At 44.3% G+C, this 25332-nt stretch overlaps 1 protein-coding gene across 1 annotated transcript in view; it reads right to left on the reverse strand.

The window, feature by feature from the left end:
• Ern2 (endoplasmic reticulum to nucleus signaling 2) overlaps positions 1–25332 on the reverse strand; it is a 51872-nt gene that overhangs the window by 18821 nt on the left and 7719 nt on the right. The window contains exon 2 of the mRNA XM_031384940.1: positions 19367–19446. Coding sequence (XP_031240800.1) covers positions 19367–19446 — 80 coding nt within the window. The remainder of the gene's footprint in view (positions 1–19366; positions 19447–25332) is intronic.

Consider the following 25332-nt stretch of genomic DNA (forward strand, 5'->3'; position numbering starts at 1 on the left):
GAAAACCTAGAAAATAGGAATTTTAAAAATAAAATTGTTTTAAAAATAAAAATTTCAGCCTTTAATCCTAGCCCTTGGGATATTTATTTATTCATTTAATGTATGCAAGTACACTGTCTCTCTCTTCAGACACCAGAAGAGGGCATTGGATCCCCATTACAGATAGTTGTGAGTCACCATGTGGTTGCTGGGAATTGAACTCAGGAGCTCTGGAAGAGCATCCAGTGCTCTTAACTGCTGAGCCATCTCTCCAGCCTGGAGCCATTTTCTTAACTGAAGTTCCCTCCTCTGAGATAATTTTTAGCTTGTGTCAAGTTGATATAAAACTATGAAGCACAATGATCAAAGAGACTCGTATAAAAGAAATTACTTACAGTTTTACAGGGTAGTCCCATGCTCATCATGGTAGAAAGCAAACAGGCATGGTGCTGAAGCAGTAGCTAAGAGCTTTGTATCCTGATTCACAGGCAGCTAGAGGGACTAGGCCTAGCATGGCCTTTTGAACCTCAAAGCCTACCTCCAGTGACATATCTCCTTCAATAAGGCCATACACCCTAGTTCTTCCCAAAGAGTTCCATGAACTAGGAACCAAACATTCAAATATATTTACCTATGGGGAACATTTTCATCCAAACCACCACACTAGGTAAATTATAAAACCAATAGGAGTCTATTTGGAGGCTGGGAGTGAAGTTCAGTGGTAGAGCCCCTGCCTGGTATGCTTAAAGAGGCCATGTGTTAAATCTCCATGACTATAGTAAATGTTCTTAGCAAATCTTGCCTGGTCAGTCGTTCTTTCAAACCTAGATCTATACCCTGAGTTCTTTGATAACTCCAAAGCCAGATATTTTTGTTTCTATTACTTTTTCATCTCTTCCTCTGTTGAATTTGAGAAAGGCTTTTCCCCTACAGGAGAAAAGGAACTGCGGGGGGCGGGGGTGGGGGTGAAAATGTGTTCATCTTTTAACTTTGGTCTCTCCAGGATTACAGGCACAGAGGAGAAACAGAGAGGGGAAGGCGGGATGGTAATATAGGCACTCAGATTCCAGGACAACACAGGAGTGTTGTTTGGGTCTTTTTTTCCTAAATTTTATGACATTTTTAGAATACATATGACTTCATCATCACACATGTGTGAATCATTTACTGCAGTTCACTGTAACTCCCATTCTATGCAAGTCAAATCGACTACATGAGAAATGTTTGTTTGAGACAGGCTGTCACTGTGTAGACCAGACTGGCCTCAAACTCCCTGAGATCCACCTGCCTCTGCCTCCCAAGTGCTTGTGTGTGCACCACCACACCTGGAGAGAAGTACTTCTAATGTTAGCACATTTAACACAACAACACAAATGCTCAGTGTAGTGACTGTAAAGCAGGAGTCTGGCCATATGTAGCTTGACTTAGTTTCTAAGGTGACAAATTGCTTTTGCAATGAAGTTGCAACTCCTGGGGTGTCGAGGGGATGGTCTCTGCTCAGCACAAAGCAACAAACAATGCCAAGGTAGTATTTTTTTAAAGTCTCCCCACTTCCCCCAATGTGGTTGAGTGTTTGCCTGCACCACTAGCATGCAGTACCAGCAGGGGCCAGAAAAGGGTGCAGGATCCCTGGAGCTGAGTTACAGTAAGGCCATGTCAGCATTACTGAGTTACAGCTACCATGTTGGCGATAGGAATGGAGCCTAGGGCGTCTGTAAGGGCAAGCTCTTAACCTCCAAGCCCTCTTTCCAATACCACTGTAAGTGTTCCAATACACGTATGCAATATGTGTCTAAACCAACATAGTGTCTGTTTCCTCATTTCTTCATATTCAGAAGTTTGAGCTCCTTCTTTCCTCATGGTTCTTCATCAAATATGCAGTAGGTTGCTGTAAGCTGTGGTCACCTCATCAGGCTTTGGAACCACAGTGTGCACATTTTCTCCGAAGGTCTCAGGCTGTGAGACAGTCAGGTTATCCCTAGTCACATAGAGTATTGGTTTGATCTGAAAAAAGCAGAGCCTCAGGCATGGATCATGTTCTTGAGACACACGGAGAAGAACTTTCTAGAAGGAAGCAGGAAAGAACTCTCTAGAAGGCCGTGAGGGAGGCTAGTCATGTCACCCCAGCTAAGGATCCCTGAAGCATCAAAGTTGGTTGCACTTTGTGACTGGGGACATGCCTTCTGTGCTCTTATTTTCTCTATTCAGTCTCATGCATGGCTAAACAGCATGGTCCCAACTGACCTGAGACAACTAATTCTCTGAAGAAGTGGACTCCCATGAGCCCTTAGCCTACCTAGAAGGAGCTGGGGCCAGATGCCAGCCAGAAAGAGTCATTCAGGTCTATGATAAGCCTGAGCAATATAAGCCGATTTCAGCAAGGATTCAGGTCAAGTAGATGCCAATGAAGCGATGTGCTGGTTGTTTTATATCACCTTAGGACACAGTTAGAGTCAACTGAGAGGAAGGAACCTCAACTGAGAAAATGCCTCCACCAGGTCTGGCTGTAAGGCATGTTCTTAATTGTGATTGATGGGAGGAGGGCAAGCCATAATGAGCAAGCCAATTAGCAGCATCCTCCATGGCCTCCGACTCAGCTCCTGCCTCCAGGTTCCTGCCCTGCTTGAGTTCTTGTCCCGACTTCCTTCAGTGATGGACTGTTTCCTAGAAGGGTAAGCAGAATAAGTTCTTTCCTCCCCAAGTTGCTTCTGTCATGGGGTTTGATCACAGCAATAGAAACCCTAAAATGAGTGGCATGGAAGAGTAGGATAAAGGCGAACTCGAGGGTTAAAACCAAGCGAACTAAGAACGGCAGGGTCACGGGTGATCTGACATCCATTTGACCTTAGTGCCTTCTTTTCTCCACCTCAGGCCTCTGATGCTGTGGTAATGCTGTTTTCTCACACGGAACAAAGAATATACGTACATTAGCCACAACGAACTAAAAGTAGCAACATTAGAAGAAATACGTGGTTTGGTTTCATTCCTCTTTAACACCATCCACCATACTTTGAGACTGACCCCATCCATCCACCAGGAGCTGCACATGTGACCCAGGCGACCAATAAGAATACTTGTGCCCATTGAGCTCAGTGATTGGTCCAGAGAGAGTAACTCATTTCCCTACCCAGGCCATCAGGAATCGTCACCAGAGTTTTGCTGGATAATCTATCAGAAGAACACCACCCCTTTCAGTGTGAACTGGTTCTGGTTCTGTGGCCTGTCACCCCTCAGGCATCTGAGCTCCCATGCCTGCTTCACCCCACTATAAGGAACCTCTTGTGGAGAACTGGGCTAGACTGTAGGGCCAAGCAGCAGGGCACTTGGTTATGATCCTGGTGAGTTTGGATCTTATTTCTATCAACCGTTTGTCCTCTTGGGGTCGACTGTTTAACTTTCTAGCCTTAGTTTCCTCTTTGGTTAAACCCTTGTGACTGTTCACAGGTTCAGAAAATTATATAAGACAACTTGAAATGACAGTGTCTGTATTTCTCTGTCACCCATCTCCCTGTACTACTAGCACTAGAATTACTGGTGCTTTATGCTATACACCAACTTTTAAATCTGGGGATTTGAACTCAGAGCCTCACACTTACAAGGCAATTGCTGTTACTCACTGAGCCATCTCTTTGCACTATGTGAACTCAGAGAAAGCCTGGGTCAAGCCAGATTGGACTGAATTCCTTCCACTTGACAAAGGAAGCTTAAAATAAAAGTTAAGCTTGTATCCAGTGTATCTTGTAAGCATTTGTAAGAAGTTATAAAGACATGAGTTTAAAGGGCTGGGGTGGCTCTCAGTGGTACTTCTGGAACATGTATGAGGTGCTGGCCTGGACACCATCCCAGCCCTGCCACAAACAAACAAACTATAACAAATGTCATGCCCCTCTCTGTCCCAGAGTATGTATCCTAAAGTGTTCCTAATACTTACCTAGCCAAAGGTCTACACCTTAGATTCAAACAGGTATGGAAAAGAGGGTAGTCAGGTTCCCAGTTGCTGAAGACACAGGAGGTTGTGAGCTGCCTGATATGTGTGTCTGGGTACTGAACTCAAGTCCTCTGGAAGAGTAGCTAATGCCCTTAATCACTGGCCATCTCTCCAGATCCCTGAAAATACATCTCTGCTGAGCATGCTCAGATGTTTTTCTTTCTTTCTCTCTCTCTTTCTTTCCTTCTTTCTTTCTTTCTTTTTTAAATTTTATTGGTTATTTTATTTATTTACATTTCAAATATTACCCCCTTCCTGGTTTCTCCTCTGCAAACCCCCATTCTCATCCTCATCCCCCTGACATTTTTCTTGTCATTCCTAAAATAATACGGTAAAATAGATGTTCACATATCACTTACATTGTATTTTATATTTGGTATTTTAGATAAACTAGAGGTGATTTAAGGTGTGTACGTATAGGCTTTATGCAAGTACTAAGCCATTTTTATTATTAACTTGAGTTCCTGCAGATGTCATTATCCCTGTTGATCTTGGAGTCAGTGTTGTGGACACTGAGGGATGACTGTATATGCTTTTAAAATGGAAATAATGTTAGAATCATAAGTGCGATAAAGAGAACATGCTTAGGAATCAATTTAATCAGGAAGGCACAGGATTTATATGAAGACGATTGTAAACATTTATGAAGGGCTTAAACGACGAACAAGTGGAAAAGATAACATCTGGGTATAGGGCGGCAGCGTAAGCAAAGCCTCAGTTCTCACCAAGTTAGAATAGCAGTATAGTGAAATCCTTAGGAAATTACATTTTTTAGGGCAAAAGATCCCCGGAAACAGTAAACAATTTCTGGGTGTGGTGGTGTATGCCTTTAGTCCTAGCACTTGGGAAGCAAAGTGAGTTTCAGGCAAGACTAGTCTACACAGTGAGTTCCAGATCAGAGGGCTTTGTCTTGTTAGCTACCACAGCATAGGATGAAGCCACAATCTTAATATTATTTTAGCATACAAATGGAGCTAAGACAACTAGATAAACACTTATGCTTGTATAGGAAGTATCCTAAAATGAAGCTCATGTGTTGAAGAATTGTTCCCCACCACCAGAGATTAGGTTCTGAGGGTTTTGCTCTTACAAAGGTATTAACCCATTGATGTATTTGTATTGCATGGTGTTACTGGCAAGTAGTGGAGACTAGGAGGTGGAAGCACTTGGAGGAAGTTGGTCGCTGGAGGTGTGCCCTTGTCCTGCCCCATCTCTTTCTGCTTCTTGGTTGCCAATGAGATGAGTAGCCTTCCTTGACCATGCCCTTCTGACATAACATTCTACTCTGCCACAGGCCTTAAAGCAGTAGAACCAGCTAAGTGTGAATGGGAGCTTCTGATGATGAGCCACTTCTTTCCTCCCTGTCTTAGTATCTTTACCTGTCATTGTGATAAAGCACCCTGACAAAAGGGACTTGGGGGAAGAAAGGGTTTACTCTCGCTCATAGTTCCAATTTATAATCCAGATCGTGAGGAATTTATACTGACAGTAGCTTGAGACAGTTGGTTATATTACACCTATAGTTAAAAAACTGAAAACAAGAACTGCATACGTGCTTGTGCTCAGCTTGCTTTCTCCACTTGTACATTGGTTATTTACCTTCACAGGGAATGATGCCACCCACAGTGGACAAGTCCTCCAATCTCAGTTAATGCAATAGAGATACATTAAACGAGATGAGTTTGAGACTAGCCTGGGTTATATAGGGAGTTTGAAGCCAGCTTGGGCTATATAATGAGAATTTTTCTGCTTATAGAACAAGCAACAGAGATAGAACCAAACAACAGTTATTTTAGAACCAAGAGTATGGGCTTGGCTCAGTTAGGCTCTTGTTTAAGAACTTCACAGGGCAGGGTCTATGGTGTATGCCAGGGCTGCAGTTCTTGAAATGGTTGAGTAGGGAAGAGGCCACGCCCAAACTCCCTCTTGTGGTTGTGGGCAGATTCCATTTCTTGTGGATGGTTAGACTAAGTTCTGCAAGAGCTGTTGGTTGAAGGCCATCCTCTGATCCTTGCCAGTGGTACTTTCTGTTGAGGGGCATCTAGCCCCTTTACATAGCTATACCCATTTTGTTCCATGCCTGCCAGCTATTTCATATCGTTGCTGTAATATGCCTGCCAGTCATTGTCACAGAAAAATAACTTGACTCAGAACAGGGTCATGCTGACCACATATCCTGTTATATTCTGTATGTTGAGGTGTGTTAATCTTAAGAAATTCAACAATTGTAAGTTCCACTTAGGACTAATCAGAATAAAGATCAGTTAGAACTGTTCTGTCTAGCTAGTCAAAATAGCTTGAGTCAGAGCTGACTACCGGGCAGCATTTCCTGAATCTTTATAAATCTGCCCTAAGAAATGTTTAGGATTGTAGCCTCAGCCCCCGAATTCTGTGCTACAGCCCTGATTGATCATTCTTAGGGTGTTTATTCAATAAATCATCCCTGTCTGGCTAAGATCAGTGTTTGTGTGGTTTGTGGGGTGACTCCTGGACTCTAACACTTTCCACAGCAGTTTGTCACCTAGATATTGAATTTATTAGAGGGGGGTAGGGGTGTGTAGTCCAGTTGGTAGCATACTTGCTTAGCATGCATGTAGCCCTGGGGTTCAGTCCCCATAAAATGCGGCATGGTGGTGCATGTTTGTGGACCCCAGTACTAGGGAAGAATGAGCAAAAGGATCAGGAGTTCAAAGTTGCCCTTGGCTCACTACATGGGAGCTAGCATCAAAAAGAAAAACAGGGGGGCTGGTGAGATGGCTCAGCGGGTAAGAGCACCGACTGCTCTTCCGAAGGTTGCGAATTCAAATCCCAGCAACCACATGGTGGCTCACAACCACCCGTAATGAGATCTGATGCCCCCTCTTCTGGTGTGTCTGAAGTCAGCTACAGTGTACTCATGTATACTGATAAATAAATCTTTTAAAAAAAGAAAAACAGAATAGAGCACATAGGAGGGAGGGAGGGAGGAGAGACAAAGAAAAAAGGGAAGAGGAGGAAGAGGAGAAGGGAGAGGAGGAGAACAGAAAGGGTATGAGGGAAGAGAGAGAGGAATATGGAATAGGGTGTGTTGGCTTGCCATTGAGTGCTTGCAGTAGGCTACGGGGAGTCTGCTACAGGAACGAAGAGCAAAGCGAACAGAAAAGAAAGTCAGTGATACAAACATAGAAGATAAAACTGGATGTAGTAGGACATGCATGTCATCACAGCACTTGAGAGGCTGAGGCAGGAGGATTGTACATTAAAACCCTCCCTGGAGACATAGTGAGGTCTGTTTTGTAAAAGGAACTTTTATTTGCCTGAAGCAGTTGTTGTCTTGGAAGCTTCTAGCCTCCGTGTAATCTAACTAGGCCTAGAATGTTTTCAGCTTCTGAGACTTGCTTCTGAATAAGCTCACCCTTTCTAATTATTTCTGAACTCTGGCTGGCTGATTCAACTCAACAGTTCTGGCTCAAACTCCTTTCCAAGCTGACTGATTCAATCTGGCTTCTCTAGGCTTCTCCTGAATTGCTCTGCTTGGCCTCAAACTAACTCTGGCAATCTGTTCTAATTTTCTGGCTCCTTTTCATTCTCTGGCTCATTCTGTCTTTTCTTGTGTCTAGTTTGTTCTCTCTTCAACCTGTCTCTGTGAAACTCTCCTGGTAAAAATGCCTCCTTTTCTCTCATTTTCTTTTCTTTGCCTGCACTGCTCTCTTAAGTAGCTTCCCTTTCCTCTCTCTTCTCGAGAGAGTTGTGCATATACTATTCTGTCAAATCTTTCTCTGATTTGACACTTAGTCTGCGACTCAATTAGACGTCACTTTCAACTAGGGCTGCTTTCTTCTACAAACTGACTTTACCTTCATTGTTTGGGATTAACAGTGTGTTCTAAAAGCATGTCTGTATTTCAGCCAGAGGGATTAAAAGGTGTGTGCTAAGGGCTGAGCTGCTCCAGAATACAGTCCTGGGGTTTACAGTAAGCTCAAATATCCTGCAACACTGTCTAAAAAAACCAACCCAACCAATCAAGTAAGCAAACAACAATAGAAGATACTTTCCTTATGCATCTTTCCAATCTACATAAAATTATGTCCATTGTCCTAGTTTGGTTTCTGTTGCTGTGGTAAACTGTGTGGCCAAAAACTGCCTAGGGAAGAAAGGGCTTATTTGGCTTTACTGGTTATAGGTCATCAAGGGCAGGAAGCTGGAGGCAGGACCACAAGCAGAAGCCATGGAGAAATGCTGCTCACCCGTTTGCTTTCTTTTTCTTTTTCTTTTTCTTTTTTTTTTAAAGATTTATTTATTATTATATGTAAGTACACTGTTTCTGTCTTCAGACACACCAGAAGAGGGCATCAGATCTCATTACAGATGGCTGTGAGCCACCATGTGGTTACTGGGATTTGAACTCAGGACCTTTGGAAGAGCAGTCAGTGCTCTTAACCACTGAGCCATCTCCAGCCCCCTTTTTCTTTTTCTTTTTGGCTTTTTGTTTTATGTATGTGAGTACACTGTTGCTCTCTTCAGACACACCAGAAGAGGGCATCAGATCTCATTACAGATGGTTGTGAGCCACCATGTGGCTGCTGGGAATTGAACTCAGGACCTCTGGAAGAGCAGTCAGTGCTCTTAACCTCTGAGTCATCTCTCCAGCCCTTTTTTGGTTTTTTGAAACAGGGTTTCTCTGTGTAGCTCTGGCTGTCCTGGAACTCACTCTGTAGCCCAGGCTGGCCTCGAACTCAGAAATCCTCCTGCCTCTGCCTCCCAAGTGCTGGGATTAAAGGCATGCGCCACCACTGCCTGGCCTGGTTTGCTTTCTTATACAATCCAGAACCATCAACCCAGAGGTGGTGCCTCCCACTGTGTGCTGGACTCTTTCATCTTAATCATTAATCAAGAAAAAACAGCACCCATATACTTGCCTACAGGCCAGCCAGAGGGAGGAAATTCCTCAGGTAAAGCTCCTGCTTCCCAGGCGTTTCTAGTTTGGGTCAAGTTGATAAAAACGAGCCAGCACATTCACTCAGGCTTCCATGCCCAGCCAGTCCTGCACTAACACCTTCAGAGCGCCTGTCTTCTACATATAAAAACAGTCATTGCTGCAAAAGTATTCTGAGTCCTCCTCTTCCCAGACTTATGTACTTAACAAGTTAACTAACTTCCAGGGGAAGTTTTATTGTCCTCAGTTTACAGATGAACAAATCGTGTTTCAGAGACATTAAGTAATTTACCCACCTTATCAAAGCTAGGGGTGACTAGAGAATCAAACCTAGCTCAGTGATCTTGCCTCATGGGAGGCCTCTAGTGGTAACATGTCGAACTGCAGGCTTATCATTCCTTTTGAAGGAAAAACTTCAGAACTCTCTGCTGCTGTGATTAAGAAAGATTGATTATCCTGGACATGGGGTGGGAAGGAAGAGAGGAGCAGGGTTCAGGGGGTAGAGACCCCGAGGCACGAGGGGGGGCTGTGGGATCATGTTGTATGTTTTCATGCGATGCCTGGGAGTTTTTTTATGTTTATATTTTAGTGGTGCAGTAGATCCTGTGCCTAGAGCCAACTGCCACATTTTCATACATTTTACAAGTGGTTGGTAATTGTGACAATCAGGGCATGGTGGCACATGCCTACAGTCCCAGCCTTCAGGCTCAGGTTCAGGCATCAGAGTTGGAGGCCAGCCTGGGTTCCTTAACAAGACCTTGCCTCAGGAAAAAAAAAAAAGAAGAAGAAGAAGAAGAAGAAGAAGAAGCAAAACAAACAAACAAACAAACAAAAAATTGGTAACTAGCAGAATGTAGTGGCACATGCCTTTAATTCCAACACTCAGGAGGCAGAGGCAGGCAGATCTCTGAGTTCAAGGCCAGACAAATGTACAGAGCAAGTTCCAGGACAGCCAGGTCTACACAGAGAAACTTTGTCCCAAAACAACAATAACAATGCCAGTGACAATAACAATTACTACTACTACTTTTGAAAGACCCCCCAGAACTGGGGAGATCCTTACTCAAGTCTCGGGCTGACGCGACCACCCAATAACTCACGAGAGACCGAACTTGCTGCAATCACATGAGGTTTATTTGGGATAGGCTGGTACCAGAGTCGATCTCGTCACCATGCAGGCCAGAGGAGTTGGACCCCAACACAAGAAGTGAGGGGTATTTAAAGGGAAAAACCAAAACACCGAAAGCTGGGGGGGGGGGAGAGGGTTACCAAGGAAACATAACATGAAAACAGTGGAAAATTTCAGAGGGACCCAACCCAAGGTATTCAGTTAGGGAGGGGAACATATTCATTCTAGGAATGTAATCTTCATCTACTGGTCGATGGGGTGGAGAGGCTCGTAAGCCAGTAGACCTTCATACCTAGTTCTGCCCTCATTGTGGATCAGTCAGGAGGGGTAGATTTCAGGATCCAGAGACCTGAGGCTCTGAGTTTGCCAAGTTCCTGGAACTGGCTACTCCACATTTTTGGCTTATTTCAGAGGTTTTCCATGCCCCCTTCTAGGTAAAAGTTATACATTATACATACATTTCTATTAAATGATCTTATTTTAAATTCTAAGATTCTCCAGCCTTTCACTACTACTACTACCACCAAGTACCTGACCTGTGCCAAAACTGAGTTCTAGAGATAGAATCTGCATAATATTTGGAAGCAAAACTGTAGAGTCAAGGCTAGAAACTTTGCATGCCCCATTCCGAACCCCTCCCCCCATAATTTGTTTGTTTGTTTGTTTGTTTTCGAGACAGGGTTTCTCTGTGTAACCCTGGCTGTTCTGGAACTCACTCTGTAGACCAGGCTAGCCTCAAACTCAGAAATCTGCCTGCCTCTGCCTCCCAAGTACTGGGATTAAATTTAAAGGCATGTGACACCACAGCCCAACCCCCCATAATTTTTTGAAACAAGATCTCACTATGTAGGTCAGGCTGCCTAACTCCCTAAAGTGCTGGGGTTAAATGTGAGCTATCATACTCTTAAGTTCTCAATGAGAAGACCCCCGGATATGTCTTATTCTCCCATCCCCACTTTTTAAAGTCTCTCTGTAGGACTAAATAGCATTGCTACAAGTTTTATATGTGGAAATAGGAAATGGATGATGGTAGGGTAGTGTTTATAAGGAGTTGGCATATTTATGGTAATTATGGACTTGTTCTTACTTAGGCCCTGGGGTTGTCCTGGGCTCATTATAGGCTGGGTCCCTGTTTTTGACAGGCACCATCATAAGCAATAGTTGACATAGTCAAACTCTTAGCCATGTGTCATGGTGTATCCTAAACAGGACGAACGAGCTGACCCCTCAGTGTGTGGATGAGGCAGTCAACAGTCAGGTCTGAAAGTCTGCCTGTAGGCGTCGTGGACCCAGTGATGCAGGACTCTTTGGACATCAGCAAGAGCAGCCCTTATAGCGAGCTTTCCTTGATAAGCTGGTTGATGAGAGGCTACACTTCAAGTTCTGGGTTCCTAGGAGGAAGGGTGGTGGCATGTCGTGTTCTAGGAAACCACTTTCTATCAGTGCAGGCCCTGGGCGAGGCCTTAGGCGTGCCCGGGACTCAAGTTCACAGTTTGGTCTGCATGTTCACTATTTTTTTTAAAATCTTTTTAAAAAAATTTATTTATTATTGTACATAAGTACACTGTTGCTGACTTCAGACTCTCTAGAAGAGGGAGTCATAGCTCATTATGAGTGGTTGTGAGCCACCATGTTGGTTGCTAGGATTTGAACTCATGACCTTTGGAAGAGCAGTCAGTGCTCTTACCCACTGAGTCATCTCGCCAGCCCCAGGTTCACTATTTTTATGTGTATGAAAATTTTGCCTGTACAGAGGGCATCAGATACCTTGGCATTGGAAAGTTATAGATGGTTGTGAGCCAAAAAGTTCCCTAAACAGCTGATCCATCTCCCTGGCTCCTCACATTTTTTGTTTTGCTTTTGTTTTGTTTTTTTGAGGCAGGGTTTCTTTGTGTAGTAGTCCTGGGTGTCCTTGACTTGCTTTGTAGACCAGGCTAGCCTCGAACTCACAGAGATCCAACTGCCTCTGCTTCCTGAGAGCTGTGATTAAAAGTTCCTGACACCACAGCACTTTACAGCTCTGAATGGTTCCTATTTTTTTTTCCTTGAATCTGGTATGCTAGAAATATCTAGAACTACCCTTGACTCATGTGCTCTCTCCTCTTTCTTTCACCACCCCCCCCCCAAGCCCCTATGCAGAGAGGTTCTAAGTAGTTCCTTAGGAAAAGAACCCTTTGGGATTCATCTTATCTGACCTTTACAATTGTGTGTATACTCTGGAGGTCAAGGGTGTAACACCATTTATGCACAGCAGGGGGCAGTAGAGCGTAGCAGATAAATGGTTGTAGCTGTAACTGGGTTTGAAATTTGGTTTCAGCCCTTGATGCCTACGTGAGCACAGGATTTTTCAGAGAGAAAAACATTTTTTAAAATTATGTATCTTCCAATGCATATATAACTATTTTAAAATGTACACATGATTCCTATCCTAATATATATATGTGTATAGTATAGAATGCGGTGTAATGAAATTAAAAGTGAAAAAAAAAGATGAAATTCTCCTTAACATATTTTATTGACAGTCAATTACATATGTTATAAATACACAACCTAGACTGGAGATGTGGCTCAGTGGTTAAGAGCACATACTTAGGTTTGGTTCCTAGCATGGCGGCTCACAACCTCTTGTAACCCTAGTGACTGGGGATCCAGCATCCTTTTCTGGTCTCTGAGAAGGACTCCTGCACACAGGTCATATATATTCACGCAGGCTCACAGAGATACACACTAAAAATTTAATCTTAAAAAAAGACTTATTTCTTTAGTTTTACTTATTGCCTTAGTTATTTTTCTATTGCTGTGATCAACTCCATGACCAGGGAAACTCATGAAAGAAAGCATTTGATTTGGCTTATGGTTTCAGAGGGTTAAAGTCCACAATGACAGAGAAAGGCCATGGTGGCCGGAACAGCTGAAAGCTCTCGTCTTGATCTGTGAGTGGGGAGAGAGTGCACACTGGGAATGGCTGGAGTCTTTTAAAACCTCAACGCTTTCCTCTCAGTGAGGCATATCCTCCATCAAGGCCACACTTCCTAATTTTTCTCAAACAGTTCCACCAGCTGAGGACCAGGTATTCAAACATAGGAGTCTATGGGGATCCATTCTCGTTCAAAGCACCCCATGTACGTCTGTGTGCCTAAATGAGTTTTCTATATTTGCAGGTGCCCACAGAGACCACAGTGCATCAGATTCCCCGGAACCAATGACAGGTGGTTGAGAGGTGCCTGTTGTGTGTGCTGGGAACTGAACCCAGGCATTCTGCTAGAGAGAGCAGTGGGCACACTTAGCCACTGAGCCAGCTCTCCGGTCCCCTAAAATCAAATCTAAAACAGACAAACAACCCTCCCAAACAACAGAGAGAGAGAGAGGGACAGAGACAGAGAGAGACAGAGACAGACAGAGACAGAGAGAGACAGAAAGACAGAGACAGAAACAGACAGAGACAGACAGAGAGAGACAGAGAGAGACAGAGACAGAGACAGAGACAGAGAGAGGGAGACAGAGACAGAGAGAGGGATACAGAAACAGAGAGGGAGACAGAGAGAGACAAAGAGAGACAGAGACAGAGACACAGAGAGACAGAGAGAGAGACAGAGACACAAAGACAGAGAGTGAGCCTGGTATGTTTTGGCATCTTGAACACATTATGCCATTAACATCCATCAGACACAAAGGTTTTTCACACCCCTGCAATCTGCCTACTTACATGTCCCTAAACTGTCACTCACTGGTCAGAGAGTCTGCTTCCTGTCCCTGTGGGCTAATTTGTGTACTTGGGTTTTTTTTGTTTTGTTTTTTTGTTTTTCACATTTTTTTTGGTGTGTGTGTGTGTGTGTGTGTGTGTGTATGTGTGTGCTACCTTGAACATGTGTTGGTCAAGGGACAGCTTTCAGCAGGGGCTGGCTCTCTCCTTCCACCTTGTGGGTTATAGTGATATCGCACATTCTGGGATCAATCGTCATGCCTAGCAGTGAGCGTCCTTACCTGCTGAGCTGTCTCACTGATTCTGCATTTTGTCATTTACATGTAGCATAATTATTTAAAATGTTTTATTGCATTTATGCGTTTACTCTGGTGTGTTTGGAAGTGTGTGGATGTGGGTGGGTAGACATGCACCTGCTACAGCATGCATGTGGAGGCTAAAGGACATCTGGAGTTGAGTCCCTCCACTGCATGAGTTCAGGTGACTGAACTCACACCATCAGGCTTGGCAGCAAGCTCCCTTTTACCTGCTCAGCCATCTCTGTGGCCCCAGAATAGGTTCTTTTGTTGTTGTTGTTCTGTCTTCTTTTTACTCAGCACAATTAGAGTATTTATTTATTTATTTATTTATTTATTTATTTATTATTGTTATATGTAAGTATACTCTAGCTGTCTTCAGACACACCAGAAGAGGGCGTCAGATCTCATCACGGATGGTTGTGAGCCACCATGTGGTTGCTGGGATTTGAACTCTGGAAGAGCCATTGAGCCATCTCTCCAGCCCTAGAGTTTCAATATATTCACAGATGAAACTGAGGGTGAAACACTGGTGAGATTACTTTTAAATAATATTTTGTTTGTAATAGCATGAAACTATCTTTGTTTTTTAATTTTGTTTTTGATTGAATTTAAATTAAAAATTATTTATCCTTTTTTTAATATGTGGGTGCAAGTATGCATGTTTTTATGTGGCAGGTGAATCTTTGTGAATTTAAGACTAGTCTGGCCTGTACAGCCAATTCCAGGTTAGACAGGCCTACATAGTGAGACCCTGTCTCAATTAAATAAATAGATAGATAGATAGATAGATAGATAGATAGATAGATAGATAGATAGATAAAATAATGAGAGAGACAGACAGACAGAGAGACAGAGAGACAGAGAAACAGAGAGAGAGGAGCCAGTACTTCACTAGCTAGACCAGACTAGCTGACCGCTAAGCAACCAGGGACCTGCCTGTTCCTGCCTTCCCTGTCTGTCACTTTGAGACACAGGCACATACATACTGCTGGGCTCAGTTTTGTTTTGGTTTATGTGGATTCCGGTGCCCTCACTTGCTGTGCTGACTCAGCCCTCTCCTCTGCTTGTTATTCATCTTTTTAAAGACAAAGGCCTGTATGTGACACAGGCCAGTCGTGAGTTCTCAGTGCTCTCTTCTTCGGCCTCCTGAGTGCTGGAGTTCCAGGTGCACACCACCATGCCCAGCTTAGAGTTTGTAATGTGTCAGACTCAGTCATATGGAAAAGTATGAAGTGGAAAGGCTCCTACTAAAGGCTACCCCGCATCTGTCTGAGCTGTACTGTGCCTTCCCAGGTCCCCACTTTATCAGAGATATCTTTCATATTCAGTCTGGCATATATGAAAACATAGGTATTTTTTGTGCTCTCTCAGTGTTTAAAGAAAATGTTGACCCCCAAGAGCACACACTGGCCTACAGCTAGCTTTTCTCACTTGGTATATCTTAGAGGTGTTTCCATAAACATCTGTAGAAAGCACTCCCCCCCCCCCCAGCTTCCTCATATTTCATTAACCTAATGGACATTTGGGTGGTTTCCAAGATTTTGCTGGAAAGGACAATGCTACATCAGATGATCTCGCACAGTGATGTCTTACAAGTGGGTAATCATTACAAATTCTTAGAATTCACAGTGCAGGATCCAGGAGAGCACACATTTATCATTTTGTGCCCCTGTGACTCGACAGAATTGAGACAGAGTCACCCACCCACACTGAATGGACAAGACTTCCTGTTTCCCCAGGGTCTCACCAACGGTGTTGATCTGACACTTGGAGCCTTCCCATTTTTGAAAATGAAAAAAATCTTCTTGGTGTAGCTTTAATTTGTATTTCCCTTAATATGATGGATGTTGAACCATGTGCTTTGTTTTTAAATGTTTCCTAGGGCTTATAAGCTAGATGGCTTATAGAGTATAGGAGCTCCCAAGAGGGCCAATGACCTAATTTAATCTTTGGGCTCCACGTGGTAGAAGAGAAAACCAATATGAATTAACCAGCACATACACACTGTGTCACTGTGTCACACAAGCACATGTGCATACACACATGACTGTTAAAAAAAATTATTCCTAAAAAGCCTTGATAAGTCAGGTGATGGTGGTGCATGCCTTAATCCCAGCTCTTGGGAGGCAGAGGCAGGTGGATCTCTATGAGTTCAAGGCCTACCTGGTTCACAGAGACAGTTCCAGGACAACCAAGGATACACAGAGAAACTCTTTTTTTTTTAATTAGATATTTTCTTTATTTACATGTAAATTTCTCCTTTCCCAGTTTCCCCTTCAAAAAACAAACAAACAAACAAAAACAACAAAAACAAACCCCTGTTGCTTCCCCCCTCCCCATGCCTGCCACCCCACCCTCTCCCACTTATACAGAGAAACTCTTGTCTGGAAAAAAAAAACTGTTTTGCTAATAGTGATAACTTCATAAATTATCTAAATTCTCAAGGTGTGAAACCTGCCAAGGGTTACAGATGACATTTTCTTTTTTCCTTCCTTCCTTCCTCCTTCCCTCCCCTTTCTTCCCCTTCTCTCCCCTCCTTCCCTCCTTCCCTCCCTCCCTTTCTTTCTTTTTTTCTTTTCTTTTTTCTTTTTGGTTTTTTAAGTCAGGGTTTCTCTGTGTAGCCCTGGCTGTCCTGGAACTCACTCTGTAGACCAGGCCGGTCTCGAACTCAGAAATCCGCCTGCCTCTGCCTCCCAAGTGCTGGGATTAAAGGCGTGCACCACCACCCAGCTCCTTTCTTTCTTTTTGAGACAGGGTTTCTCTGTGTAGCCCTGGCTGTTCTGGAGCTCACTCTGTAGACCAGGCTGACCTTGAACTCAGGGATCCACCTGCCTCTGCCTCCCAAGTGCTGGGATTAAAGGCCTGTGCTTCCATTGCCCTGCTGCTGATAGAGTTTTCTAGACCTTTCCACCTGGAGGACTCCAAATATTGGATAAACATCATTGGTGAGCCCCTGGGGAAACAGGCAGTCTTGTCTGTCCACTGTGGGTACGTGGGTCGATGACTCTGTCTCACTTTTGTAGAGTCACAGGGGCACAAAATGACAGATGTGTGCTGTGAATGGAGAAGTCATCATTGTCTAATTTCTGTCTCCTGGAGTTACACAGACAGACTACCACCCACAATCATGGATCCAAGTTGCTCAGGTGTGTTGTGTGGCTCTGGGTGGCTTAGGCTGCACTTAGCTGTTTTAATTACTCCGTGAGTTAGGAACCTGATTTCCCATGTGAGTGCAGCCCATTGTTCTGGAGAGAGGGCCATTTCCCTTGGAAAATTTGAGATTTTTGGAATACCCATTTTATTATCTATTGTCTATGGCTTCTGTGCTGCAAGGGCAGAGTTGGGTAAACACAAAATGTGAGGGTTGAAAAGCTGGGGGTGTTTACAAAGAAAGCGTACCAGCTCCTGTTTTACAAACTCAAGTGGTCATTGCTGAAAAGAACCTTTCTTCCCCTTCTCTCCCCTCCCTTTCCTTTCCTTCTTTTCTTTTTCTTCTCTTTCTTTCCTCATTCTTTTTCATCTTTCTCCCATCTTCCCTCTCTTCTCTTCTCCTCTCCCCTTCCCTCCTCTCCTTTCCCTTCCTTTCTCTCTTTTCTCCTCTTCTTCTCTCCTTTCTTTTTGACAGATTCTTGTTATATATAGTTCGTGTGGGTTTGTGAAAAAAAACAAATTTCATTTGTATACACACACACACACACACACACACACACATTTTGAAATAACTAACATTAGTCTGAGTTAGAGGTAGAGACACTGTTTGTAGGGTGGGTTCCCCAGTGGGGCCCTTGCCCCTGCAGACAGAGTAAACACCCACTCATGAAAACTGTGCTGTCACTCCAGTCTCCAGGCACGTGACTAGGCTGCCTTGTCTCCTAGTGGACGCCAGTACTTTTCACCAGGACTGAGAGAACTGGAGAAAGGTCTTCTTAAAATTTTGCTCTAGGCTGAGTGCTGTGGTTGGCCTTGAGTGATTCTCTGGAGGCTCTGTGTCTGGGATCAGTCTTGGAGTGTGTGGGTCACCTACAGGGATCATTTCTAGGGCATAGGAACATCTGTAACCCTGGGGCCAAAATGGTGGAAGGAAGGTGACAGGCAGCTGCTGGAGGCAGAGCCAGGCCCTGAGCACTGGTGTCATATGCTGTACTGGAACCTCCTTGGAGCACAGAGAAGACACACTTGGTGCTCCTTCTCTGTATCTATCAGGTAGAGCTGTGTTCAATACCCTGTTTGGCTTTCAGATGCCTAAGAGAGAATGCTATTCATGCTTCTTTTGAACAAGGTTTTTCTGTGTAGCCCTGGCTGTCCTGGAATTTACTCTGTAGATCAGACTGACCTCGAACTCACTGCCTACCTCTGCCTCCTGAGTGCCAGGCTTTAAAGGTATACACCAACACTGCCAGTCTGGTTTGTCTCAGGTTTTGAGACAGGATCTCATTGTGTGGCTCAGGCTGGCTTCCTGCCTCCCGATTATTAGATCATCAGATATGTGCCACAATACCTGTCTTGGAAGCATGTTTCTGGCTCCTCCCCTATATATACCCCTTCCCTAGACACTCTCTCATCCCCTGGTAGGCCAAATATGCCACATTCATTCTCTTTCAGAATTCTCTACTCATTTGTGTTGTAACTATGTAATAGGCAGGTGCTCTAGTCCCTGGAATGTGAAGGTATGGTACTTCACATGGCCAAAGGGATACTGCAGATGTCAAGGATGTAAGGTTTACAGGACCTGGAGATTAGCATTCTCTTTATGAGTCCAACAGAACCAGTGGATCCTTGTTGAGAGAGGCAGGTCCATTCTAGCTGGGCATGTGATGGAGGAATGGAGTGGGACAATGTGGGTGCTGGCTCTGAAGGTGGAAGAAGGGGCAACGGGCTAAGGAAGGTTAGTAACCTTCCGAAGCTGAAGGAAACATGGAAATAGGTTCTCCTCTAGAGCCAGAAGGAACTCACGCTTGCCAGCTCCTTGACTCCACACCTGTCAGCCCCAGCACAAGGTATGAATTTGTACTGTGAAAAACAGCCACTAATTCTGTAGTGACTGCCTTTTTAATAAAGGATTTTTATTTTTATCTATGTATGTGCATGTATGCCTATGTGAGTGATCGCCTCACGTATTCAGGTACCTGTGGAGGTCAGATGAGGGTGTTGATCTCCTGTAGCTACCTGTGGAAGTCAGATGAGGGTAGCTACCTGTGGAGGTCAGATGAAAGTGTTGATCTCCTGTAGCTACCTGTGGAGGTCAGATGAAGGTGTTGATCTCCTGTATGTACCTGTGGAGGTCGGATGAGGGTGTTGATCTCCTGTAGCTGCCTCTGGAGGTCAGATGAGGGTGTTGATCTCCTGTTGGTACCTGTGGAGGTCGGATGAGGGTGTTGATCTCCTGTAGCTGCCTCTGGAGGTCAGATGAGGGTGTTGATCTCCTGTAGTAACCTGTGGAGGTCAGATGAGGGTGTTGATCTCCTGTAGGTACCTGTGGAGGTCGGATGAGGGTCTTGATCTCCTGTAGCTGCCTCTGGAGGTCAGATGATGGCACTGATCTCCTGAAGCTGGAGTTACAAGTGGATGTAAGCCACCTGTTGTGGGCTCTAGAAACCAGACTCCAGGCTTCTGCAAGAGCAGCACGTGCTCTTAACCTCTGAGCCACTCTCCAATCCCCAGTCAGTGATGACTGGTTAGGGAGAATGTGGAGATGAACGCCCTCTGCAAAGTGACTACTCGTGCATTTCGTTTCTCCTTTTCCTCAAACGACTTCCTGTTTCACTCTGACTGAAAATGGAAGCCCTCAGAGGGGCTTCCAAGCTCATTTCCTCTCCGGAGCTCTCTGATCTGATCTCATCCCAGAACCTTCATCATCCATTCCTTTCAATGTCTCCTGAATTTCTAATATTCCTTATAGACAGCCCGGAGACATCTTTGCACATACACGTCAGAGCCTTTGCCCAGAGTATTTGTTTCCTGCCTGAAATGTTTTTGATAACTGCATGTCTAGATGCCTCAATCTGAGTCTTGGCTCACGTATTTCCTTGCCGAAGCCTGTCCTGACTTCTCTGTGAAAACTGTGCATCTTCCCCAGCCTTTCTCTTTGGTTTATTGTTCCTCCTTCATACTGCTACACAATCTAGCATCCTGTATAAGTGTGTGTGTTGTCTGTGTACCTCTGTCAGAATATAAGCATCATAAAGGGAAGATGGCTATGTGTTTGTTAACTGCAGTGCTCCCAGCTTCTAACACAGGGTCTGGTATATGGTAGATGTTCAGTAAATCTTTGTCAGATGAGTGAATGAATGAATGAACGAATGAATGAATGAATGAACAAACTTAATGGCCAGATCTTCCTCATGACTCTGGGCTCTGAGGCTGTGTCTACTTTGTTTGTTTTCTTTAATCACACTGCCCATAGATGCCTGCTCAAAGTTTGGCTCTCAAGAAAATCAATGTGAGGAATTGAGTTGGGGCACTGCCATTTGAATCCACTAGAGGACAGTTTGTAATTGGCACTCACTGTCCCACCTCCAAGCCTCCTGTGTGTGTGTGTGTGTGTGTGTGTGTGTTTCCCCATTTAGTTCTTCTTTCCCCTGTCTTTTCTTCTTTAACTATAGAAGGTGACCCTACATTGGATTTTAGACTTTCTTTTTTTTTTTTTTTAAAGATTTATTTTATTTATTTTATGTGTATGAGTACACCGTAGCTGTACAGATGGCTGTGACCCATCATGTGTGTGGCTGCTGGGAACCGAACTCAGGACCTCTGCCGGCCTGCTCGCTGTAATTCACTATAGATGTAATTCATTGTAGTTGTCTTCAGACGCACCAGAAGAGGGTGTCAGATCTCATTATGGGTGGCTGTGAGCCACCATGTGGTTGCTGGGATCCAAACTCAGGACCTTCGGAAGAGCAGTCAGTGTTCTTACCTGCTGAACCATCTCGCCAGCCCGGATTTTAGACTTTCTATCAATTGTCACTATATTTAGGACTCTTTTTAATTGAGCCCCTAGCGTCTAGTATTTTTTGAATTTTTTCTTATAGGGGTGCTTACATGTATGTATGTGTGTGTTTTGTGTTCATATGCATGTGGAATGACGGTGCATGTGGGAGCCTAGAGTCTGTCTTACTCAATTGCTTTCTCTTATTGTCTGAGGCAGGATTTCTCCCTGAACCTGGAGCTTACCAATTCAGCTAGGCTGGCCCATCAGCTAACTCTAGGGACCTGCTTATCTCTATCTCCCTTGTGCTGGGACTGCAGATGTGGGCTGGCTCTTGGGATTTTTCAAAGGTCCTTGGGATTCCAGCTCAGGTCCTCAGACTTGTATAGCAAGCACTTTACTGGACCAGCCTTCTCCTCAGCACCCCGTAGTCTGTAAGTACCAAGGGGCTCTAATGTGCATTTCCTTATTCTTGATTTTTTTTTTTCTTTTGCAGGGGTGCATGAGGCAGTTTCTCCTTGATATTAGCTTAGAGGCCAAGCAGCATTGGCAGTCTATGCAAATGAGCTGTCAAAGGAGGTCTGTTGGGAGAAGCTTCTAGAAAAGACCCATCTTGCTATGAGGGTAGCCCTATTATTTTCTTCTGTTGTTGTGAACTATTCTGTAAGAGCCACAAGGAGGAGGGCAAAGTGGCTGCTCATGGAATGAAGGCTTAAAAATAGGATTGAGGGGTGCTTTTTAACCACAGACTTTTTATTGCTTGCACTAATCTCAACTATGTATGTGTGTCATTCTCTCACCCCTACCACACACAGACACAGACACACACAGACACACATACACACACAGACAAACACACACACTCTTCAAAATGTCTTGCTTTGTAACCAAAACTGGCCTTGAACTTGGGGGTATTTCTGTCTGAGTGTCAGCATTGCAGGTGTGTGCCACCATGCCTGCCTGTATTGTTTTTTTATTTTGTGTGTATGGTGGTGGTGGTGGTGTGTGCATATGTGTGCATAGAGGCCAGAGGAAGGTATCAGCACTCTTCCTGTCTCACCCCACTCCTTGGCCCGGAATCCTGCAAAGGTTACAGGTGCACAGGAGACCAGGCCTGACTAGCTATGTGAGCGCTGGCATGTAAACACAGGTCCTTCCTTTCGGTTGCTCAGAGAGCCTTCTTCATCCCTGAGCCATCTCCGCAGCCCCCACTACCCTTCCTTTAACAGTCGTCCATAGCTCCCCTATCTCGCCCTCACACTCCCTGCAGCTTACTGAAGCTCCAAACGGGAGTGACTCTGAGGACTTTAAAGCCATGGCAAGAGGCATCTTTGAGGCAAATTGGGCTCTTCCAAAACTGCCTCTCTTATTTCTTGCATAATCCGGATCACACAGTTCCTGCCTGGTCTCGTGCTCCCCTGCTTGAAAACGAAGGAGCAGTGAGTGTAAACACTGTTTTATAACTGGGTCACTCTGTTGACATCTGTTGTTTAGTCTGCTCAGCATCCTTTCCTCTTCTGCTTTAAAAAAACAAAACAAAACAAAACAAAAACTGTTGCATTCAGGAACTGCCTCTCCCTGACAAGGTGGCTTATGGGTCACAAGATCTATGTCACCTCCACTGCAAGGTGACTGAGGGCACAGCTCTGCTTCAGTGATTCCTGCCGATGAGGTTGATGGGGTTCTTTTTCAGGACGTGTTTGGATGTAAGGGATTTTGATTTAAAGGTTCTCTCAGAGACAGTACGTTTAATCTCTCCAGGGCAACAGTGTTGGGGTGGGGCGTAAAGAGAAGCCATTACCTCAAGAAGGTTCTGTCCTCAAGAATGGGTTGCCTGTTGTTGGGAGTTGGTTTGAAGGTATGCTCATTGTAAAACAGTGTTCTCTCTCTCTCTCTCTGCCCCTCCTTCTCTGCTTCCCTCCCTCTCCTCCTTCTTTCTTTCTCCCTTTCCCTCTCCCTCTTACTAATGTATCCCTTAACCTTCCAGCTTGCCACTTTGTCCTTCTGCCCATGGGACAGCACAGCAAGCAAGAGGGCTCTTACCAAGCCAACACCACACTCCAGGGTGCTCCCCGCCTCTAGAACTGCAGGTTAAATCTATTTCTATTATGTGTAAACTACCCAACTTGTGGTATCCTGTTATAGCACAGCCTCCCACACAGCAGAATTGGGGTTGGGGAGGGGGTGTGGGCTTAGTAATTTCTGGTCCTACTACTTGGGAGGGAGAGGCAGGCGGATTTCTGAGTTCGAGGCCAGCCTGGTCTGCAGAGTGAGTTCCAGGACAGCCAGGGCTATACAGAGAAACCCTGTCCCGAAAAACCAAAAAAAAAAAAAAAAAAAAAAAAAAAAAAAAAAAAAAAAAAAAAAAAAAAAAAAAAAAAAAAAAAAAAAAAAAAAGAAAAAAAAGAAACCCTAGAAGAAAAGAAAAACTTATTCATTTCACTTCCTTCAAAATCTATATACATGTTAAGTTGTTTTCTGTGGGTTTTTTCCCCCCATTTTTCTTTTTTTTTTGATTTTTTTAATGATTTTTTAAAATTATTTTTTAAAATAAGTTCAGTGTTCACATTTATAAAGAATTAAAGCAATTTCAGGAGACCTAGTCTTCTGGGGCAGGAGAATAGAGCTTTGCCCAGCCCCCGTCTAGTCTGACTGATGCTTCAAGTTGCTTGAAAAAGACATAAGCTCGTGGAAGAGGTCTGCTCCTGGCCGGGCCTCCGAGCCTGGGGCTCAGTAAGCTTTGGAGAAAGCAAAGGGGAAGACTACCTTACTGTGAAACTTTTGTTAAAATGTTCACACACGTCAGTGTGTATGTCTGTCAGAACGCGGAGGGGAACAAGAGCTTGGAGACATCGGTCCAAGCTGTGCGTGGGGGAGGCAGCACCCTCACACCAGGCTATCTTTGGACGTGCATGCAGGCTTCACCTCATCCCCACCCTGCCAGCCCCCCAGCCCTTACCCCCATCCCCTACTTCTCACCCCCCCCCAACAATACTGCAGCTGGGAGGAGCCTCCTGCAGGACTGTGGGGACAGAAGCAAGGCTTCCATCGAAGTCTACCCTTGGCAGGGCACTCATTTTGTGTCGTCCCTGCTTCCCTGACACCCTGCCTCCTTCAAAGGACAAAGTGCCCTCAAAGGGAATTTTTTACACACACACACACACACACACACACACACACACACACACATGCGCTCTTAGCTAATTACTTCCAATGTTTTTTAAAAAGTATATTAAAGATGCCTTTTCGTGTAGTATTTAAATATCAGTTATGGGGTTCCAAGGTGGACTTGAACAGATGGCCTTACGTTACCAAAGCGTTTATATCTTAGATGGTTTTGTACCTTTTTGCATACAACCTGAATGTTTGTGCTTCCCCCACAGTGTAAAGTTCGGCACAGGTTTTAGAGAATGGAGTTGAACATGAACTAGGAAGCTGGGCTCTGCCCAAGATGAAAGAGCCAGGACTCCCCCCAAGGACTCACGTCCAAGGACAGAGTTTTAAATTTTCAATAGTCAAATCTAATAATATTTTCTGATTTTTGGTCTGTTTCACATTTAGTAAGTCCCTTTTATACTAACAAAATAGAGCCAATTTCTTCTGTCTTTATATAGTTTCATTTTGCATTTAAATCTCTGTTTATTTTGTTTACAAGATTAGGGACCCAGCTTTATTCTTCCCTATGAAGATAGATGTCCTAAAATGGGAGTTAAAAATAACTCCCATTTTTCCCTACTGCTTTAAAAATATTTATTTTATATGTGTGAGTATTTAGCCTGCATGTACATATAAGTGCCTGCTGCTCATGGAAAGAAGCCACTGGATCCCCTGGAACTGGAGTTACAGATGGTTGTAAACGACCTTATGAGTGCTGTGTATCAAACACAGGTGTTCTGAGCCAGACGGTGGTGGCGCACGCCTTTAATCCCAGCACTTGGGAGGCAGAGGCAGGCGGATCTCTGAGTTCGAGGCCAGCCTGGTCTACAGAGTGAGTTCCAGGACAGCCAGGGCTATACAGAGAAACCCTGTCTCGAAAAACCAAAACAAACAAACAAACAAACAAAACAAAACAAAGCACAGGTGTTCTGGAAGAGTAGCCAGTGCTCTTAACAGCTGAGCCAGCTCTCCAGCCACACGCCTATTTTAAAGTGTTACTTTAAATCACTCGACAAACTCTCATGGACATTTGGATCTGGCTTTTATATCCATTTCTCTTAAAAACATTTATTATTATTTTATGTGTATGGGTATGTGTGTGTGCGTGCACAGCTTGTGTGTCTGTGCATCACATGTGTGCCTGGTCCCTGAGGAGGCCAGAAGAGGTCATTTCATCCTGGAACTAGAATTGCAGAGGGTTGTGAGCCACCACGAGGATGCTGAGAAATAAACCCATG

The sequence above is a fragment of the Mastomys coucha genome, unplaced genomic scaffold (assembly GCF_008632895.1).
Source record: "Mastomys coucha isolate ucsf_1 unplaced genomic scaffold, UCSF_Mcou_1 pScaffold21, whole genome shotgun sequence".
Taxonomy (NCBI): Eukaryota; Metazoa; Chordata; class Mammalia; order Rodentia; family Muridae; genus Mastomys; species Mastomys coucha.